Source organism: Otolemur garnettii, unplaced genomic scaffold, assembly GCF_000181295.1.
Source record: "Otolemur garnettii isolate 467f Iridium unplaced genomic scaffold, OtoGar3 scaffold00099, whole genome shotgun sequence".
Taxonomy (NCBI): domain Eukaryota; kingdom Metazoa; phylum Chordata; class Mammalia; order Primates; family Galagidae; genus Otolemur; species Otolemur garnettii.
The window spans coordinates 7,781,002-7,800,496 of NW_003852494.1; the positions used below are offsets into that span (position 1 = coordinate 7,781,002).

Here is a 19,495-nt window from a genome sequence, read left to right on the forward strand (position 1 = left end):
TAAGGAAAGAAATAGCTGAAAATGTTAACAAATGGAAAAACATACCATGCTCATGGCTGGGAAGAATCAACATTGTTAAAATGTCCATACTACCCAAAGCCCCACATTCTTTCAACTGACTTGATTTGTAATTCATGATCCCTACTGCTGGGGTGTAAATGAGAATAGAAATGGGATCTGCTTTCTCTCTCAGCTCCTACTGGAGAGAAACCACAGGCTGTGTACTAGCAAAACCATGTTTATATTCCCGTCTGCCTGTACGCCTAGGAAATGCTTAGGATTCCGTGTTACACTCGCATACATTTAATCATTTCTTTTCCATTAGTTTTAAATTGGATTCGTTGTTGATAACGCCAGTGGAGGGGGAGGGGGGTAAGGCTGTGGTCTGCTGGAGGTTCTGTTGAAGAGTGAGCTGGAGGGTAAAGCAGACATGGTAAATACACACTGTGGTGTGGAGGGGGAGACGCATCCTAGCAAGGTCCCGTGAAACTTTACTCCTCGGCGAGTAAACTTCCCTGAGGACGGCTCATCACACAGACAGTGTCACCATGAGGTTCCCTGTGCTCAGGATTGTGGCAGCCTCACAGGGGCCCCTTCTAGGCATTCAAGGGGCTTCTCTCTGCCTCTCAGTGCTGGGGTGTTCAGAAGTATGGCAGGGTCTCTGGAACAGTGTGCATTTGGGATTAAGCTTACAGGTTCATGCTGGTGATGCCACCTGCAGCCACATTCTTATTTTTTTTCCAGTAAGACATTGATGTTTGGGGGGGGGTTTGCTTCTACTACTGGAGTTGCCATTATATGTCCCGGGTGTAGTTCTCACGAGGCACTCACTGTATTTTCAGTCATTTAATCTTCCCAACAATCCTTAGATGATGTTGCTGTTCTCACTTTGCTACAGATGAACAACCTAAGACCCAGAGAGGTCATTCTGTGCACAAGGCTAGTACATGACAGTCTGTGCCCAGAGTCCCACCGGCTGTGGCTGCCTCTCTTTCCGGTCCCTAATAATCTTCTCACGAGTCTGCTTGAACACAGCAGCCTATCTTTAAGGAGTAGAAATGATTGGTACAGCAGATCAGTTTGAGAACATGGCCATTAATTTCTGCATGAATTCAACAAGCACATTATCCATCTCCAGCGAAGCAAGCTGACAAAATACAGTCCCTGACCCAAAGGACGTATTCCTTCCAGATCTGAAATTGGAGTAAAACCCAGACTCAAGGACATTCAACTCTGACTAATAAAAAGGCTGCCCTTGTCTTTCTGAAAAAATGGAGATAGCATTTACATGCCATAAAGTTACTATTTTGAAGTGTATGATACAGTTGGTTTGGGTATATCCACAAAGCTATGCAACTATCACTCCTAATTCCAGAATATTTTTCTCCCCCCAAAAGGACGCCCTGTGTCTATTAAGCAGTCACTTCCCATTTCCCCTCACCCCAATAACTTCTAATTAGCCCTTAGTAAGCACCTGGTAACCACCGATTTCCTCCATCTCTACGGCTTTGCCCTTTCTGGACATTTCGTACAAATGGAATCACTTGGTATATGATCGTTTACGTCTGGTTTAATTTACATAGCGTGGTGTTTTTAAGGTTCATCCACATTGTAGCATAAATCGTCACTGCCTTTTGCCTTTTTTATGGCTAATCCTCTGTTGAATGGATGAACCTATGTTTACTCCTCCATCAGCTGATGGACATGCCCTTGGCTTTCAGGTTATGTTTCTGAGAAGGCTCTTTGTTAAAAATAAAATTTTAATTCATTCAGACCCTTGGTCCTAGACTTAATGAGGGTTCCAATTTATCGCACCTGAAAAGTTTTTATGACACTAAAGTCCATCTGCGTCATTGAAGAAAGCAAACCTTTCAATGCAGCATTAAGTTGCCGGATTCTCCCATTTCTCTCATTTCGAGGCCTCAGATGGGCTGAAGCGTCCTCACCCACTGCACCCGGCTCCACCAGGCCAGACAGGAGTTTCTCTGAACCTTGTCTCTCTCCTTTCCCTTTTTATTACTATTATTGTTTTTATCCTGTAGTAGCTGGGCTTAGGGTACTATTTCCTGTATACTTATTTTTCCCTCTCTGAATTGTTGAGTCTGGCTCCGTTTCTGTTACGTGTAATTCATGGGAGACTTAGATTCGTTTCAGGCTTCTGCTAAAGTTTGCCTTTGTCTCCTTTCAGGTTGATCCAGTGTTTACAAAGGAAGTAAAAGCCAAAGTGGAAAGGTAAGGGTGGGTGGAGGCCTGGCATTTGCAGAAGAGGAAACCTGAGAGGCTGGTCCGCGGGTACCGAGTCCTGAGCTCTGTTCTAAGTTAATAATCATCTCATTCTCCCGGTGAGCCTAGGAGATTCTAGGCACTGTTGTTTGTCTCATCTGGCAGCAAGAGAACTGATACCCTAAGAGCATCACATGTCTGGCCTTGCTAGTTATCCGGGAAATACCAGCAAAAGCCACTTTCAGGTCATAATTTTTTTTACTGATAATATGGGGAAAATTGAAAGCACTTTAAATATCAAGAGTCTGGAAGAATGGAAGGAAACAGCCTTATTCTTGCACCCTGCTATGAGGGTGAACATTGGCACAGCCACTTTGGAAAGAAGTCCATCAGGGTATTGGTCATGAAATTCACTGTCTGCTGAGGGCTGGACAGCACTGGCTTAAACAGTAGTTTTCTTACTCATGTAAAAGAAAATCCGAGTATAAGTGGTTGAGGGCTGGAGTTGGGCCTCCCCTGGGACATGAGGACCTCGGTGCCTCTGGGCACTGTTCTGCCTGCCTGAGCCTGTGGTGCCCATGCTAAGGGTGGCAGGGTGGCCCTAGAACCACATCTGCCATGGGAGATGAGAGTGAGTGTGGGGCAGAGGGGCCCATCTCCCATCTACGTTAGACCCCTGCAAGGTGATTTCCTCACAGCCCCCAGGGTGCCCGGTGGGTCCTACTGGCCACCTCAACCACAAGGGGCAGCGGCCCCAACCTTTTAGGCACCAGGGCGTTGGTTTCATGGAAGACAGTTTTTCCATGGACTAGTCATTTTGAGATGAGTCTGTGAGCGATTAATTTATGGTGGTCTCTGTGCTGTCAAACCTCTCTGCTGATGATAATCTGTATTTGCAGCCACTCCCGGCACTGGCATCACCGCCTCAGCTCCACCTCAGGTCATCAGGCAACAGATTCTCAGGAGGAGGTGCAGCCTCGATCCCTCCCAGGCTCAGTTTACTGTGGGGTCTAAGCTCCTCTCAGAGTCTAATGCTGCCCTTGATGTGGCAGGAGGTGGCGCTCAGCTGGTGGTTTGACCAATGGGCGTGGCTGTAAATACAGATGGAGCTTCACCTGCTCTCTCACCTGCTGCTCACCTTTTGCTGTGTAGCCCAGTTTCTTATAAGCTATGGGCCAGTACCAGTCCACAGCCCAGAAGTGGGGACTGCAGACAAGGGGGACTGAGCTTACTGATTTTATGGGACTGAGTATACTGATTTTATCCCCACATGTAACCGGGGATCTTTACACTGCTCTGAGACGCTATGGCTGCGTGCAACAGTGTAACAGGCTGCATGCAACAGTGTAACATAACTGTAACAGTTATGCAGAAAGATCTGAATCAAAACCACCAGCGTGGTGGGGCGTAGGGAAGAATTCAGAGGAAGATGCAGATTTACATTGTTCAATGAAAGAAATACAACAGGGCAAAAGCTGTAGGACAAAATATCTGTTGATCTGGGAGTTGGGAACATGAGTTTTTGTGGCATTATCCTCTCTGTTTGAATATTTCAGTTTGTTTATGATTTCTATTCTTTTTTTTTTTTTGAGGCAGAGTCTCACTATGTCACCCTTGGTAGAGTGCTCTGGCATCACAGCTCACAGCAACCTCAGACACTTAGGCTCAAGTGATTCTCGTGTCTCAGCCTCCCCAGTAGCTGGGATACAGGCACCTGCCACAACGCCCGAGTATTTTTGGTTGTAGCTGTCATTGTTGTTTAGCGGGCCTCAGCCAGGTTCAAACCCTCCAGCCTTGGTGTATGTGGCCAGCGCCCTACTCACTGAGCTACAGACGCCAAGCCTGATTTCTATTCTTATTGTGTCTTCAGAACTGTTAGAGGAATGTTGTCTAGATCAGGCAGAGAAAATGGCAAAAACCTATCTCTGACTCTTCTGGTGTTTGAGAGCAGGGGTCTCCTTCTTTTTGTGCATATTCAAAACAGGAAGAGCTGTGTGAATTGACCCTCATCCGGGATGGGGGTGTAGTAGAGACTCAGCCGAGCAGATTCTTGGTACTGAATGCTTTGACAATGCTTCCTTTTCCATCCAGGGTACTTCTCCCAAATTTTTATCTCTCCGTCTCCAGCTCCCCACCTATGAGACCCTCTCCTGGTTCCATGTTGTTTCAGGGCCCCTGGGGTCCGGCTGATGAGAGAGATGCCTCAGGCAGACCTCCACGCAGCTGTGAAGAATTGCTTCGCTGTGGTGAACAGCTCCGTCTCCGAGGGCATGTCAGCCGCAATCTTGGAGGTAATTGTATAACTCGGGCACTGAGAGTGGGAGTATGAAATTGTCCATCTCTCCTCCTCTTATTTATGGAGGCGACGTCTTTGTCAATAAAGCTCTGTACTTCTCAAAGCCGGAAAAGCAAACCAGCGTTTCCTTTAGAGTTTAAAAGTACTTTCAAGGTTTGTCTGGGAGTTTAAAAAAAAAAAAAAATCACTGCATTTCTTACTGCTATTTTCCCGTTGCCAGCTCCAGCATAGAATAAACCTGGGTTGGCGATGCCTCTCGGACTCTCCAATGTCCTTGGCGGGAGGGCAGTCAAGGTTATGAAAGGTTGGGATGAGAAGTGGGGTGAAGGCGTGTTTTTCCAAGAAGGCTCCTTCACTTGGTCTCTTGTCCCTCTTGTCTGCATGTTCCGTAATCCCAGAATTTAATGGAGAAGAAAGGGCTGGACTCTTAAAGTGACAGGAGACAGGGATGGGGGTGGCACGCACAGGTGACAGTGGGGTGGCTGGGACCATCACATCAGCTCACCTTTGGCCAAGCGTGTGTTCCCAGCACCTCCCTGTGGCCTCCTGCCAGAGCAGGTGTGCAGGGCCAAGGCTGAGCGACATGGCTCTGCTCTCCAAACCCTGGCGGGCTCTGGCTTGGCCATGCTGCCTCCTCCTTAAAAGGTTGTAACAATCCCTGTGTCCCCTTTGCAAAAGGACTTCCCACATCTCTTCTAGCTTGAGGGTTTTGGGGATAGTGTATTTTGCCAGAGTATCTTTACTGCTCTGTACTTGGTTCTAGAGGTGTGCACTGGCATGTGTCTAGCAAAGAAAGATCTTCCTTCCCTGTTGAGATTGTTAGTTCACCACACACATCCAGACAGACTCTGAAGAGCCAGCTGGGCTGCTCCTGTCAAAACCAGCCCTTGGTGCTAAGCATGGGGCCTCATGCCTATAGTCCCAGCACTCTGGGAGGCCAAGGTGGGAAGATCCCTTGAACTCAGGACTTAAGAGCAGCCTTAACAAGAGTAAGACCCATCTCTACTAAAAATAGAAAAAAACAGCTGGGCATTGTGGCAGGTACTTGTAGTCCCGGCTACTTGGGAGGCCAAGGCAAGAGGATCATTTGAGCCAGGGAGTTGGAGATTGCTACGAGCTAGGCTGAGGCCACTGCATTCCAGCCTGGCCTGGGGTACAAAGTGAAACTCTGTCTCAAAACAACCCCTGGTACCGGATTTTCTTTATGTCGTTGAAGCTCAAGCCACTTGAGGCACCTGTAAGCCTGGGCGCCCTCAGCACACACATGGCACATGGCACGTGGGGAGCACTGGGTAACAAGCAGGGGATGGATCCTGCCCTTAGAGGGAAAATGATTGGCTGCTGGTTCCTGAGGTCTTTGAATCAGGTTTCACATGATCTTTTTTAATACATGTACCTCTTATGTCTGTGTCTACAAAATGTTACTGTATCGATGCTGTTACTGTGTCACAAATATTTGTAATATCCAAGTATCTCTTTTGGATGCCAATTGGATGTCCTGACGTTACTGACCAAGGATACAATTTGAGAACTTTAGCTTTCCATAGAACATGGTAAAGTAGGCACAAAAGTTCTCTCTGGGGTGGCATCTGTGGCTCAAAGAAGTAGGTGCCGGCCCCATATGCTGGAGGTGGTGGGTTCAAGCCCAGCCCGGGCCAAAAACTGCAACAAAAAAAAAAAAAAAAAAGTTCTCTCCGGAAATTTAAAAAATTGCTGTTGCTGGGTACTTAATGTCTTCTTTTAATTTGGCATCATTTTAAAAAGCAAAATCCCCCAAAGGCCTAAGACCAAAGACACAGGAGAGTTGGTGGAAGCTGTAGAGAAAGCTGGTGTTCGATGCTTCAAAGCATCACAGCATGTGGCGCCGGCTTGTGACACATTCATCTTCTGCCAGATGTCAATACCTCAGTCTGGCTTAGCCATTAGTATTAATCTCCGCCGCGCTTTCAAACCTCCTTTCAACTACGATCATTGGAGCAATGCATTTTATTCCTCATACTAGCTTTAAAAATGTACATTCTTCTGGCACCAGTATTTGAACTATTGCTGAATTGCTCCTTTGTATGTAAATGTACATTTTTTTTTTCAAGTTCTTGAGGAAAGGTAAAGTGGAATCAGGATGACTTCATCACCAGTATGCACAGCGTTTCCCGCAGATGAATCGCTGTCAAACCTCATTTACTTCAAAGCAAAGGCAGCTGTTTGCAATTCTGACTGCCTTAAAATGTTGATGTTGTGTTCCTTTTGAAAACTCCAAAATAACCTTTGGGCGAAGGGTTTTGAATGAAACTGATTTTAGAGGAGTGGTGAGGGTGCATTTCATTAGAATCAATTCAAATAACCAAAGTGGTTAATCATGCAGTAAACGCCTATCACTCCTGAAGGAAGTGATCTTTTGACCTTTCAGAATGAGCTATATTTTCCCACGGAAGCATATAAAAATCCCCTTTGCTGACATACATTTCTTGCTGATAAACTCCAAAAAGTAAACTTTAGCTGGATGTGTGGGCAGCAGGGTGAATGTCCCCTCAACGACTCTGTTGTTTGAAATTTTAAGCTTATTATGGAGTTGAAACATGCAGAGAATTATGTGAAAAGAACATAAATAATTATTTCTTATCCCATTCTTCCTAATTAGGATTTTCTCCTTTTTGCGGAACACACACACACACACACACCCACCCACCCCAGGAAAGTCAAAGGGCCATCTTCTAAAAAAAAAAAAAGAAAAAAGACAGGAAGGTGAGTCTTGGTCTCTGAGCTTCCAGCTGTGGCCCTGGTGATAAGAGAACCATGTGAGGGTGTCCACATGTAAAAGACTGAAACTAGACCTGCACCTCTCTCCACTCACAAAAATTGATTCAAGATGGATAAAAGACCTAAATTTAAGACATGAAATGATAAGAATCATTAAAGAAAGCATAGGAAAAACACTTGGGGACTTATCAGCCTGGGGAAAGACTTTATGAAGAAGACTTCCATGGCAATTGCAACAACAAAAATAAACAAATGGGACTTAATTAAAATGAAAAGCTTCTGTACAGCTAAGGAGACAACAACCAAAGCAAATAGACAACCTACACAATGGGAAAGGATATTTGCATATTTTGAATCAGACAAAAGCTTGATAACTAGAATCTATAGAGAACTCAAATTAATCCACATGAAAAAAGCCAACAACCTTATATATCACTGGGCAAGAGACAGGAATAGAATCTTCTCTAAAGAAGACAGACGAATGGCTAGCAAACATATGAAAAAATGCTCATTGTCCCTAATTATTAGAGAAATGCAAATCAAAACCACCCTGAGATACCATCTAACCCCAGTGAGAATGGCTTACACCACAAAATTTCAAAACTGCAGATGCTGGCGTGGATGTGGAGAGAAGGGAACACTTTTATACTGCGGGTGGGACTGCAAACTAATACCTTTTTGGAAGGAAGTATGGAGAACCCTCAAAGAACTCAAGCTAGACCTCCCATTTGATCCTGCAATTCCATTACTGGGCATCTACCCAGAAGGAAAAAATCCTTTTATCATAAGGACACTTGGACTAGACTATTTATCGCAGCTAAATTTACAATTGCCAAAATGTGGAAACAGCCTAAATGCCCAGAACCCAGGAGTGGATCAACAAGCTGTGGTATATGTATTCCATGGAATACTGTTCACCCATTAAAAGATGGAGACTTTATATCCTTTGTATTAACCTGGATGGAAGTGCTTAGTGAAGCATCACAAGAATGGAGAAGCATGAATCCTATGTACTCGGTTCTCATATGAGGACAGTCGATGACCTAGTACAGGGTGGGGGAAGGGGAGAGCACAGAGAGAGAGGAGAAGGGAGGGAGTTGGGGAAAGGAAGAGCAGAGAGAGGGAAGAAGGGAGGGGGTGGAGTCTCAGTGTGTGACACACTTTTGGGGGGCAAGACACAATTATAAGAGGGACTTTACCTAACAAATGCAATCAGTGTAACCTGGTTTCTTGTACCCTCAATGAATCCCCAATAAAAAAAATTAAAGAAGAAAGAAAGATGATGTGACTAGGTGTCATTTTGACCTTGACTACTTCCAGAGTATGTGTGTGTGTGCGTGGCAGTACCCTGGGGAAGGTGAAGGGCTTTTTGGGTTGTTATAATTCAGAAGATGCTACTGGCATTTATTTGGGGCTGGGAGGGGGCGGAGAGCTACAGGGAGGTGGAATATCGTTCAAGATGACAGTCCTCAGTCCTTTGCATCAAAGGTTTGTACCCAGGATGCCACTGGCATTCCTGCTGAGAAGCACCCTGAACCTGATGATATGAGGTCCATGTGTACCATGTGTGTATGTCTGGGGCACATCCAGGCTGGCACCATCCCTGTGACACTCAACGGGTCACGGTCACTTGACTGCACACACTCAGTCGAGGCCATTGAAATGCAAGCTAACCATCTCACCTGCTGTGCACAATGTAAGGGTGTCAGCACACCCCCTGGGTGAAGGGCTGAACTACAACTTGAACTTTACCTTAGAATCAAAAACAATGTAACCTAAACATTTGTGCTGTCCTATTAATCTGAAATTATTTTTAAAAAGGGGGAAAGAAAGAAATACAAGCTAACCTTTCTGCAGGAAATCTAGATAAGGTGGTTTTCAGCCCTGGATGTGCAGCAGAATTACCTCGCAGCTTAAAACCATAAATACAGAAGACAGGTACGCACTTCCCCCCACCTACAGACTGTGCTGTTGTACGTCACAGCAACTCCAGTTAACAATCTGTTGTGCCCTTGGAAACTGCTAAGAGGGGATTTAAGTGTTCTTGCCACAAGAAAAAATATAAAGTAGTACGTGTGATAATGATCTTGATTTAGCCGTTTCATAATGCACACATGTATTAAAACCTCATGCTGTACACTGTAAATATATACAGTTTTACTTGCCAATTAAAATCTTTGAAAAAATGAATCAAGTGAGTTGCATTGAAATACAGGCAGGTGCTAGACACGTCTTTTGTTCTGACATTTCACTGTCCTAGTCCCAGCACCGAGTGCCGACACCAGGTCTGAACTGCTCTCTGTTCCGAGTCTATGACTCACAGACTCATCTCTGTCCCTGCTGAGTCACAGGGTGTGTCCCTTGTGGGGGCGCTCACTCCCCATCACCATCTCACACGCACACACCAGCCACAGCCGCCTCCTCATCGAGGCAGCTTCACACCAATTGCTCTGTCCCGTGAGTCTCTTCTTAGGGTGCTGCTTCTGGAAAAGGCACATTTTGTGAGTCTTCTGTAGATGTCCAACCCTCGCTTTCCACATTCCTCTCTGCTCTCTCCACCAATTTCACAGCGCAGCGCCCCAGGGAGTGTTGCAGCTTTTCTGCTGAACTGCGGTTTTCCCTGAAGGCAGGGCCCCAAATCCACCCCCACTGCCCACACAGTAGTACTAGATGGGTGGATGTATTCACAATGTTCCGTGCACCTGCTGCTGGCTGGCACGGGCTCAGGAGGCAGCGGTGCACAGGCGCCTAAAAGGCCTTGTTATTATGGTGCTGATGTCCTTGTCGGGCACAGACAAAAGGGCTGAGAAAGACACAGGAAACAAGCCTGTGGGTACGTGGGTATACAGTTGTAGAACTTGGTAAGCACCATTTTAGGCAGCATGGCGTGGCAGGGCCCAAGTCTGAAAAGTGGCCAGGGAGGTGGTGGTAGGACCTTTGGGCTGAACTGTGTCCCCTCCCCAAGTTCACGTATTGAAGCCCTAATGCCCGTATCTCAAAATGTAAACGTATTTGGAGATGTGAATGTGGGCCCTAACCCAGTATAATGGGTGTCCCTATAAGGTGGAAATTCGGACACAGATGTGCAGAGAGAGAAGAGGCACAGGGAAGAAACGGCCACCTTCCCACCAGGGAGAGGCCTGGAACAGATCTGCCCCTGACGGGCCTCAGAAGGACCCACCTTGCCCACACATTGGTCTCAGACTTCAGGCGTCCAGGACTGAGAAGATGAACTTTCATTGAATAAGTTTTAGCCTCTGATCTTTGTTACTGTAGCCCCATGAAACTAACATGACAAGAATGTGGCCTTTGAGCTGAGACCTAAATGATGAGAAAAGCTGGTCACAGTAAGATTGGTGGGGGGAGAATCTGCTGGAAAAAACAGCAAGTTTTTTAGAGTCAGCGGAGCATTATGGACAAAACACGCATCTGTTGCCAACATGGTTGGGGGGTGGGGTATGATGCTGCTTTAGACAAAAAACAGCAGCCACAGGCTGTACCACTTTACACTAGAGGAGAAACTTCTTGGTTGCAAAGAAGAGAACTTGCTTGTCCCTTGGACCTCACCTATCCTCTACTGAAGGAAGTCTGTAAAAAGCAAATCAGAATGCTACTTTTATGCAGCTAAAACATGGCCTTAAAGGAAGATAAAGCTATGGAATTTACCGCCAGAAGCCATGCCCCATTCATGGGTGGCATTGGGCTCTGGGTAGCATTAATCTTCTCCCGTCTAGATCCCCTATGTTTCAACATACTGAGTGCTGGGAAGAGCCCTGGTCACGGGTTCTCGGGCCCTGGTCACATGTTCACACCAGGCCCTGAGTCTGTCTGGTGCATGTCCTCAGGTTAGATTTAGATCGTTCTAGAATTCCATGCAGGTGATGTGTGTACCTCCCACTGCATCTGCTCAGGAATAGCATGACATCAACCTTCTGCATCTCGGCGGCAGATTCCTCCATTGTAAAGACACTTCTCCTTTGTAACTGATAAGTCCTCTGTGGGGTGGTATTTTGGGATTTGTGAATACAGATGCCTTTCAACAGATAGTAAGGTTACACCCCAATAAACCCATCATAAGTTGAAAATATTGTAATTCTAAAATGTGTTTAATACCTCTGACTACAGACCATCATAGTATAACCCTGCCTTCTCTAAACATGCTCAGAAGACTCACATTAGTCTCCAAATGGGCAAACCCATCTAACACAAAGCCTACTGTACGACAAAGTGTAGACTATTATGTAATTTACTGAACACTGGACTGAAAATTAGAATGGGAGGTGATCTGGGTGTGCAAAGTGTGGTTTCTACTGAGTGAGAATCATCATTTGAGAATCATTTACAGCATCATCAAGGTGAAAAGTCGTAAGTGAACCATTGTAAGTTGGGGAGCATCTGGACCCTATTTCCCACCAGCCTTTTACCCAGGGAACTTGATCAGGACCCTCAAGGACTCTGTTGATCTCCCTAATTTGTCCTGATGGGAGGAAGTTACTGAGTGATCATTTTCTGATTCTAAATTCTAAATTTTTAAATGTACTGTGTTATAGTCTGTGACAATCATTATTCTTCTTGAAACTGCAAAACCATCACACTGTGGGCAGCAGGATGCAATGAAGCCGGCTGCTGTGTCCTTGGGACCAGGCAGGTGAGGCCAGCCCTGCACCTTGAGCTCTCTGGGCACCCTCTTGTGGCCTCACTGCCTGGCTGTGTGTGGGACTTTGTGTCCTGACTCCCAGGCTTTTGAGAAAGGAGAGCAGCTTCATGAATAATCAGAAGGATAGCCCATGTTCCTTCTTGCTTTTGTCTGTGTGCCAGAGGGACACACTGGTCCTTGTGGTGTTCACTCTGCCTGTGCTGGAAGAAAATCACTCAGAGAACACGATGATGGTAATTAAACATGCATACTCCATAGGTCGGTGAAGAAGCGTTAAAGGAACATTCGCAGAGAGGGCTTTCTTTGTAACAGGGCAAAAATTACATCAAACTATTATAGTCTTTAGTGTTTTGGAGCTTCCAGAGATAGTAAAGTAACTAAAATTCAGTTGTATTTTGAAAATGCAGTGTTGAGATTGGGATGTCATTTGGGTGAGGTTTTTTGTGTGTGTGTGAAGTGCCTGAGGTCCAGTTAACCCAAGTAGTGATTCCACAAATGGGTCGTCATCCTACCCGAGAAGGGCTCAAACTCACCGCCCCCCTGTCTTCTTTCTCCTGTCTCCCTCAGGCGATGGATCTGGAAGTCCCGGTGTTGGCGAGGAACATCCCTGGGAACGCTGCCGTGGTGAAGCATGGAGTGACAGGGCTGTTGTTTTCAGATCCTCAGGTAAAGAGAAGTCATTTCCTTTTCTGCTCTTTGAATACTTTTCACCTGCATTTAATGAAGAGCAGCTGAGATGGCCATCGTCTTTGTGCTCTCCTGTCATGGTCAGGAGGAGCCCAGAGGGAGCATGTCCATCTTTTTGTGCCACTGGAAGAAAGCTAGGAAGTTGCAAGAAACAGGTGCATCGAATTCCATTTCTGATTCTGCCCCCAAGTTGCTATTCAGGGCTCAGAAAGTTGCTTCACCTCTTAAATGTTCAGGTTTCTGATTTCTTAAATGGGCATTCTTCAAATGCTACCTTCTGTTTATAGAACTTTCTTCGGATTTTCAAGGATGCCCATATATGTGATCATGTTTAATCCCTCAGAACAAAGGCACAGCACGGGCAGAGTAAGTGTGCACAGGGAGAAGCGCGTGTACATACCTGAAAGTAAAACAGGTCCCGTGGCTGACCGTGGGCCCAGGTGTTTACCCGGTGCCGTCTGGAGCACCCTGTGAATGACTTCCCAGGAGTATGTGAAGGTGTTGCCCACGGTAGGGAGGTTCTGAGGATGCAGCCTCTCGTGTCTTCATGCATTTGACACCGTTGGTGACCCAGCAAAAGTATGCATCCTGGACTGAGTTGCCTGTATTTTTAAGCCCTATTTTCTCTTCTGGACAAGTGGAGCTATGTATGACTCTAAAAGTAGCCGTGGTTGCAGGTGTGTGTTGGGGTCCCACCCTGAGAGCAGCATCTGCTGAGACCTATGGAAACTGGCAGCGATCAACTGAAGAAATATAGTTAGAAGGGGTGGTAAAGAAAGACAAGCGACATAGAGTAGAATTAAAAGTGAGAGCTCAGGGGTCCATTGCCTGTGGTGGGATTCTGGCAATGGCCCAGAGTGTTCCACTCTGATTTTATTGAAATTTATTTGCCCAGAGGGTAAGATGAGGGAGGGAGCAAAGATGCCAGCTGTTTCTTGGATTGATCATATCAGCTTCTATTGTTATTATTATTAACCTTAAGGGTGGCCTTCAGAAATCTGAAATCTGAGCCTTGTATTGGGAGAGCCTCCTGCTAGAGGTCACACACACACATTTCTAGGGAGGTGTTAAGCTCTGCTAGTTCTTTGTGGAGTAAAAAACACCACCAGCATTAATCTCTTCTCTCCCCTGAGGGATCGGGGGAGGGAGGCATGCTCCTCCCATCACCACCACAGAGGATTTTCCTCTGCGATAAGGGATATAAACTCTTGTGCCCATATCTCAGAGCTTGAGCTACTCCCTTGGTCTCTGCCCCAGGCAAATGCAAATCTTCACACTGGGTATCTGCTTTGCCTGTTTAATGGGCAGGAAATGCCCTAGAAGATGTATCTTTTCTAGGACTTGCCATAATCTCTTCTATGGCCTTTACTCTCCCCAGAGTGCTCACAGACCCAGCAGGGTGTTTGTAAGCTGTAACCCCAACAGCCTAGAATTTCAGAAAAGGCAGGGAGCTTGCTAGCAATGGCTAGCTTAAATGTCAACTAGCTGACTTTTCTTTGTTCTGACTCACTCAGCTTACTTTTAGGTTTTCCTCTTTTTCTGGGGGTGCTTTCCTTTGCCAAGAATGGGGTCTTGGGTCCCCATTCTCCCAGCAGGTATGCACACAGCATGTAGCCAGAGTTCAGTAGATGCCCAGCATTACTCCCAGGGGAGGCACTGTCACCCCTGTCCCTTTTGTTAAGGCAATAGGAAGTAAAAACCTTAGGCCTAATCTTCATTCTTTAAGTCTGTAGATTTAAAAATCAGGTTCTACTTATACCATCTTTATTAAGGCACATGTTTTATTCAGAAATACAGGAAGCGATGCTTAAAAATTATAAGTTGAATTTTTGAAAATTTAGTTGTTTTTTTTTTTTTTTTTGAGACAGAGCCTCAAGCTATCCCCCTGGGTAGAGTGCTGTGGCATCACAGCTCACAGCAACCTCCAACTCCTGGGCTCAAGTGAGTCTCCTGCCTCAGCCTCCCAAGTAGCTGGGACCACAGGTACTCGCCACAACGCCCAGCTATTTTTTGGTTGCAGCCATCATTGTTGTTTTTTGGCAGGCCGAGGCTGGATTTGAACCCACCACCTTAAGTGTATGTGGCTGGTGCCTTAGCCACTTGAGCCACAGGCACTGAGCCTGAAAATTTAGTTTTTAATCCAAAGTAGCTTTCCCTTTCCCATATGACTGTGGGGCCACTCTTTTCACTATACACTTACCACAGAGTTGCAAATGAACTCCAGCACAGAGATGAAAGTCAAGCTCATGAGGTCATGGTAGGGATGGCACATAGCCAGGCACCTCCAGGTACCCCATGATTACCTTGGCTGGCCTAAGAGGCAGCCTCAAATAGGAAAGGTTAAGACCTGGGGCTTTATCTTTTATTATGTACAAAAGGCAGACATAGGTAGTACCAACGCCTTTCTTTTTCTTAGCACTACCTGACAGCCAGACTGATATCAGGATATGCACTTTTCAGTAGTTACTAGTTGCTTCTCCAAACAAAGGCTTATTACTTTTCACCATATTCTGGTACACTCAAAATCAGCTATATCCAAGCTTCAGGTCAGAGAATATTATCTCCACTCTGGCAAAATGGGCTTTCTTTTCATTTCTCCAAATGCATTTATTTTATAGCTCAATTTCAGAGCATCAAAAAAAAAAAAAAAAGCATTATAACTTTATCAGTGAGGGCCTGAATAGCAATCTCTTATAATGGATATATTAGGCAGAATAGAAGAACGAAAGCAATTTGGCTATCCTGATTTTATAATGCCTCTTGAAGATATTCCTTTTAATATTTGCAAATAGCTGTCATGTCTTTGGCACATTCAAGTCCTCTTTGCTAGTTACCAGCTTCGCATAGGTCATCAGACCCAACTTAGAGGCACGTGGGGAGTTCAGGTGCAGACTTGTTCTGATTCCAACATTTTCAGGTTATTTTCACAAAGGATGTTTAAAGAGAAAATCAGAACTCTTCTGCTTTCCGACCGGAGGAGGCTGGGTTTTTTAACACACTTAGAGAAGTGCGCTAGACACGGATGTCACACATGGTTTGGTTTGGTTTTCCTTATAGTTCAATCAGACTTTACCCAGCACTGGGTGGGAGTTATGACTTTATAACAAATATGCATCGTCAGGGACTATGGTTATATTGAGCTTACTAAGGAACTCAGGTGCAGTTAGCTGCTTGTGGGTTGCTGGTGTTGGCAAGAATAATTTTAAATGTGTATATTCAGGTATGTGTGAGAACCAGCATTGCTTTTATTAAGAAGGAACATTGATGTCACAGCATCAGCCTTGGAAAAGTAAAAAGGTTGCAGCGTGCCATCAAGCCAGATCTGGCATTAGCAATTCTGGACTTGTTTTTATTCCCCAATTGAGAATCTAAAGAATCCTGACACCACAGGTAAAGTTTAGCATGTTACACTGTACATTTAATACCACAGGTAACCTCCATTTTTAAATAGGAAAACTAATTCTACATGCGATCTGCATGAAGTGTGTGGATGATTATTAAAGGAAATCCTTTATCCTTTTTTCATTTAGTTTGTGAACCTTTTGTATAAACTATCGCCAGGGTTCTCCAGAGAAACAGAAGGCGTCTGTGTGTGTGTTTGTATGTGAGGGCATTGACTGTAGCAGTTGCTCACGTGACTATGGAGGCTGAGAGGTCCTGCCATCTGCCGTCTGCAAGCTGGAGACCCAGGAAAGCTGGTGTTTAACTCAGTCTGAGGGCAAAGGCCCAAGAACCAGGAACTCTGATGTCCCAGTGCAGGAGAGAATGATGTCTGTCCTAACTCAAAAAGAAAGTGATAGATAGTTTCCTCTTCCCCAGCCTTTGTTCTGGATGGATGAGATGGTACCCGTTCACCTTGCTGAGGGTGCATCTCCCTTAGGCTAAATATCATCTCTTCCAGAAGCTTCTTTACAGGCACACTGGGAAATGATGTTTTACCAGCTGTCTGGCTTCTCTGGGCCCAGCCCCCTGGACACACAAAATTGACTATCATGAAAACAAAACCAATGAAAGGCTCAGAAAGGTGACTTTTCCCCTGAAACCTCAGCTCATGTCTCATGGCCATGGTGTTCATGAGGCAGCTGTTCTGGTAACTGAACCCTCCCCCCCACCTTCCCTCTTCCTTTTGCTTGTGTCGGGGTGGGTCCGCGTCCACGCTCCAGTGGGAGATCACACGTCCTGCACCCGAGTGCGTGGCAAGATGATATGTGTACAGCAGATCTGGAGGCATCGTGTACCCTCCTGGCTGCCTGTTACAGACTCACAGAGCTGGCTCAGGGTGGGCCCAATCTCTAGAAGCCTCTATACAGACATCCAAGTCCCAAGAAGGTACGAGATTAAGGTGTCAGCAGGGACTATATCAACGCGTTGATTGGTCCAAGCTGCAGCAGCAAGATCTTCAGGGACCAGCACATGATAAATACACCTGGGCAAGGAATAGGGGGTGGGGGGACAGAAAACAAGAGCCAGGCATCTGCCGGGGTGCAGCAGCTCAGGTGTCTGGAGCTCACACAGGTGTGCTGGGGGGACGCGGTCACCTGGTCACATACCCATACCACATGCACCCACGGTCTGCCTCGCTGCACTCACTGATTTTGAAGAGAGGCTGGAAACCCAATTTTATGTGATACTGCTGATTTTCAAAACTCTTTGTTTTGAAACACAATCATAACCTAACACCAGAAGACAGGCAAGGGGCCCTCCTCGCAGCCCTGCTCTCTATGCCCCCCTATTTTCCATGCTGCATGGATGCCGGTTCTCTTTCAGGTTCTCCATTCCTTCCCTAGCACGTCCCACTCTGGGCTGCTCCCAACTTCGCTCAACGTCTTAAGCAACTTCATGCCCCCAAGCTTTTATCCATGCAGTTCCCTCTGCAGTGATTACCTTTCCCTGCCTTGGGAGTCACATCTTAAACCCATGGGAGTCTGACTCAAGACTGCTAACCTCTCTGGTCTGCACCAGGCAGCCACCTGAGTTGGGAGCACCCCCTGCTAGCTCCCAGACTAAGGGAGAAAGGTGCCCCCTCCCAATAGCCACAGCCCATGGTTCTTGAATTCTGCCAACAACCGTGTGATCTTGAAAGAGGAACCCCAGTTGCAGGCAGGGGTTAGCCCAGCCAACACCCTGATGTTAGTCTTGTGAGATGCTCGGCCACGCCTGGACTTTGACCTACAGAAACTGAGACCTAAACCATGGGTGGTATCACGCTGAGGCTGAAGTTTGTGGTTATTTGTTACCCAGCAATAGGAAACTAAGGAGAGGGGAGGGTTTCGTCATTATCGCGTCATGTTTGAGATAACAGAACGGGATTCTTAAGGTCTTACTGGAGAAAGCCTTGTTTCTCTTCACCCAGAAGCCCCTAGTGACCTTTCATTGTGCTCTGAGCTGCTGGAAATGGGAGCCTGTGTGCAGTCAGGGAGAAGGAGCCAAGGACTGGAGCTGAGAGGCTGTGCCAGCCTGGTGGTGACCCTGCCCAAGACTCCCTGGTGGCACTTCGAATAAAATCCACACTTTTATATTGGTCAGCAGGCTGTCCCCAAGCTACCTGCCTGTGGCTTGGCCTTCAGTGCTATGGGGCCTCTCTGGTGCTTCTCCCCCTCCCTGGTGGGAAGAATTGAGTCCTTTCTCCCTGTTCCTGCCTTACTGCCCTGCCTGGCCTTGGTCACTGTGCTGTGTCATAGGCTCAGCTGTTTGTTTATTTTTGGCCCACTTGGCTTCCCTCTGCCTCATCTCTGTCCCCTCAAAGGATCTGATTTCTGAGAGCAGTTTCTTCACCTGTAAAATGGAGAAATGGTGCGACACTGATTGGGTCCCTCTGCACCCTGCAGCCCCAGCACCGAGTTCAGGGCCCTGCACTGAGCGTCTGTGGGCAGGTGCTCACAGCGGGTGCCTAGTGGCAGCTACCTGCATCAACACAGGAGGGTAGGGAGGGAGGGAAGTTTGCTCTGAAGAGCTTATGAACACAGCCCACTGAATCAAATTATAAAAAAAGTAGTTTTGATTTAAAAAATGTGATGATTAAACATATTCAGCCAGGGTAGGAAGAGAACAACCTCTGTTTTTTTTTTTTTTTTTTTAGACGAAGCCTCAAGCTATCCCCCTGGGTAGAGTGCTATGGCATCACAGCTCACAGCAACCTCCAACTCCTGGGCTCAAGCCAGTCTCCTGCCTCCGCCTCCCAAGTAGCTGGGACTACAGGCGCCCGCCACAACGCCCGGCCTTTATTTGATTGCAGCCATCACTGTTGTTTTGGCGGGCCCGGGCTAGGGATTCGAACCCGCCACCTTAGGTGTATGTGGCTGGTGCCTTAGCTGCTTGAGCCACAGGCGCCAAGCCAACCTCTGTTTTTATATGCCTCACCTCTGGAAAACTTCAATTTAAGTGAAGCTTTCTAAGCCTGCTAAACATTGATTTTTCATTACTGCAACGATCCTGTTATTTCTCTTTTTAAGAAGAAGAAATGCATTGAGCTATTTTCCCGGGTATTTTATTGCTCCATTTTATAGCTTCAAAATTAAAATCCATTTGACATTTAATAGAAACTGTGAATCCATGCGCTCTCTCAGGGTCAGACTCAAACTTACTTTGCTGGGACGTTCTGTTTGTTTTGTAGACAACTGTAGGGGGAGAATAAATCTCTGAATAATCACAATGAGAATCGTGGTATTTATCAAGTGTGAGTTACGTTCCTTGGCACTGTCATGATTTACTTTTTTACTAGAGAAAGTTTATTTTTCTGTAAGCAATAATGACTTTAGTAGTCAATCCACAGTGTGATATTTGGAAAAAGTGGTGTGTTGGAAAAATATATCAAGCTCCAAACTTTTGGCCAGGCAAAGCCATGCTTGGACCTTGATTTCTACTTGGAATCTGAG

General features: G+C 46.1%; 1 protein-coding gene across 1 annotated transcript in view; it reads left to right on the plus strand.

The window, feature by feature from the left end:
• Window positions 1-19,495, plus strand: part of GLT1D1 (glycosyltransferase 1 domain containing 1) — a 96,701-nt gene that overhangs the window by 64,666 nt on the left and 12,540 nt on the right. The window contains exons 9-11 of the mRNA XM_003796069.3: window positions 2,189-2,232; window positions 4,394-4,514; window positions 12,501-12,599. Coding sequence (XP_003796117.1) covers window positions 2,189-2,232; window positions 4,394-4,514; window positions 12,501-12,599 — 264 coding nt within the window. The remainder of the gene's footprint in view (window positions 1-2,188; window positions 2,233-4,393; window positions 4,515-12,500; window positions 12,600-19,495) is intronic.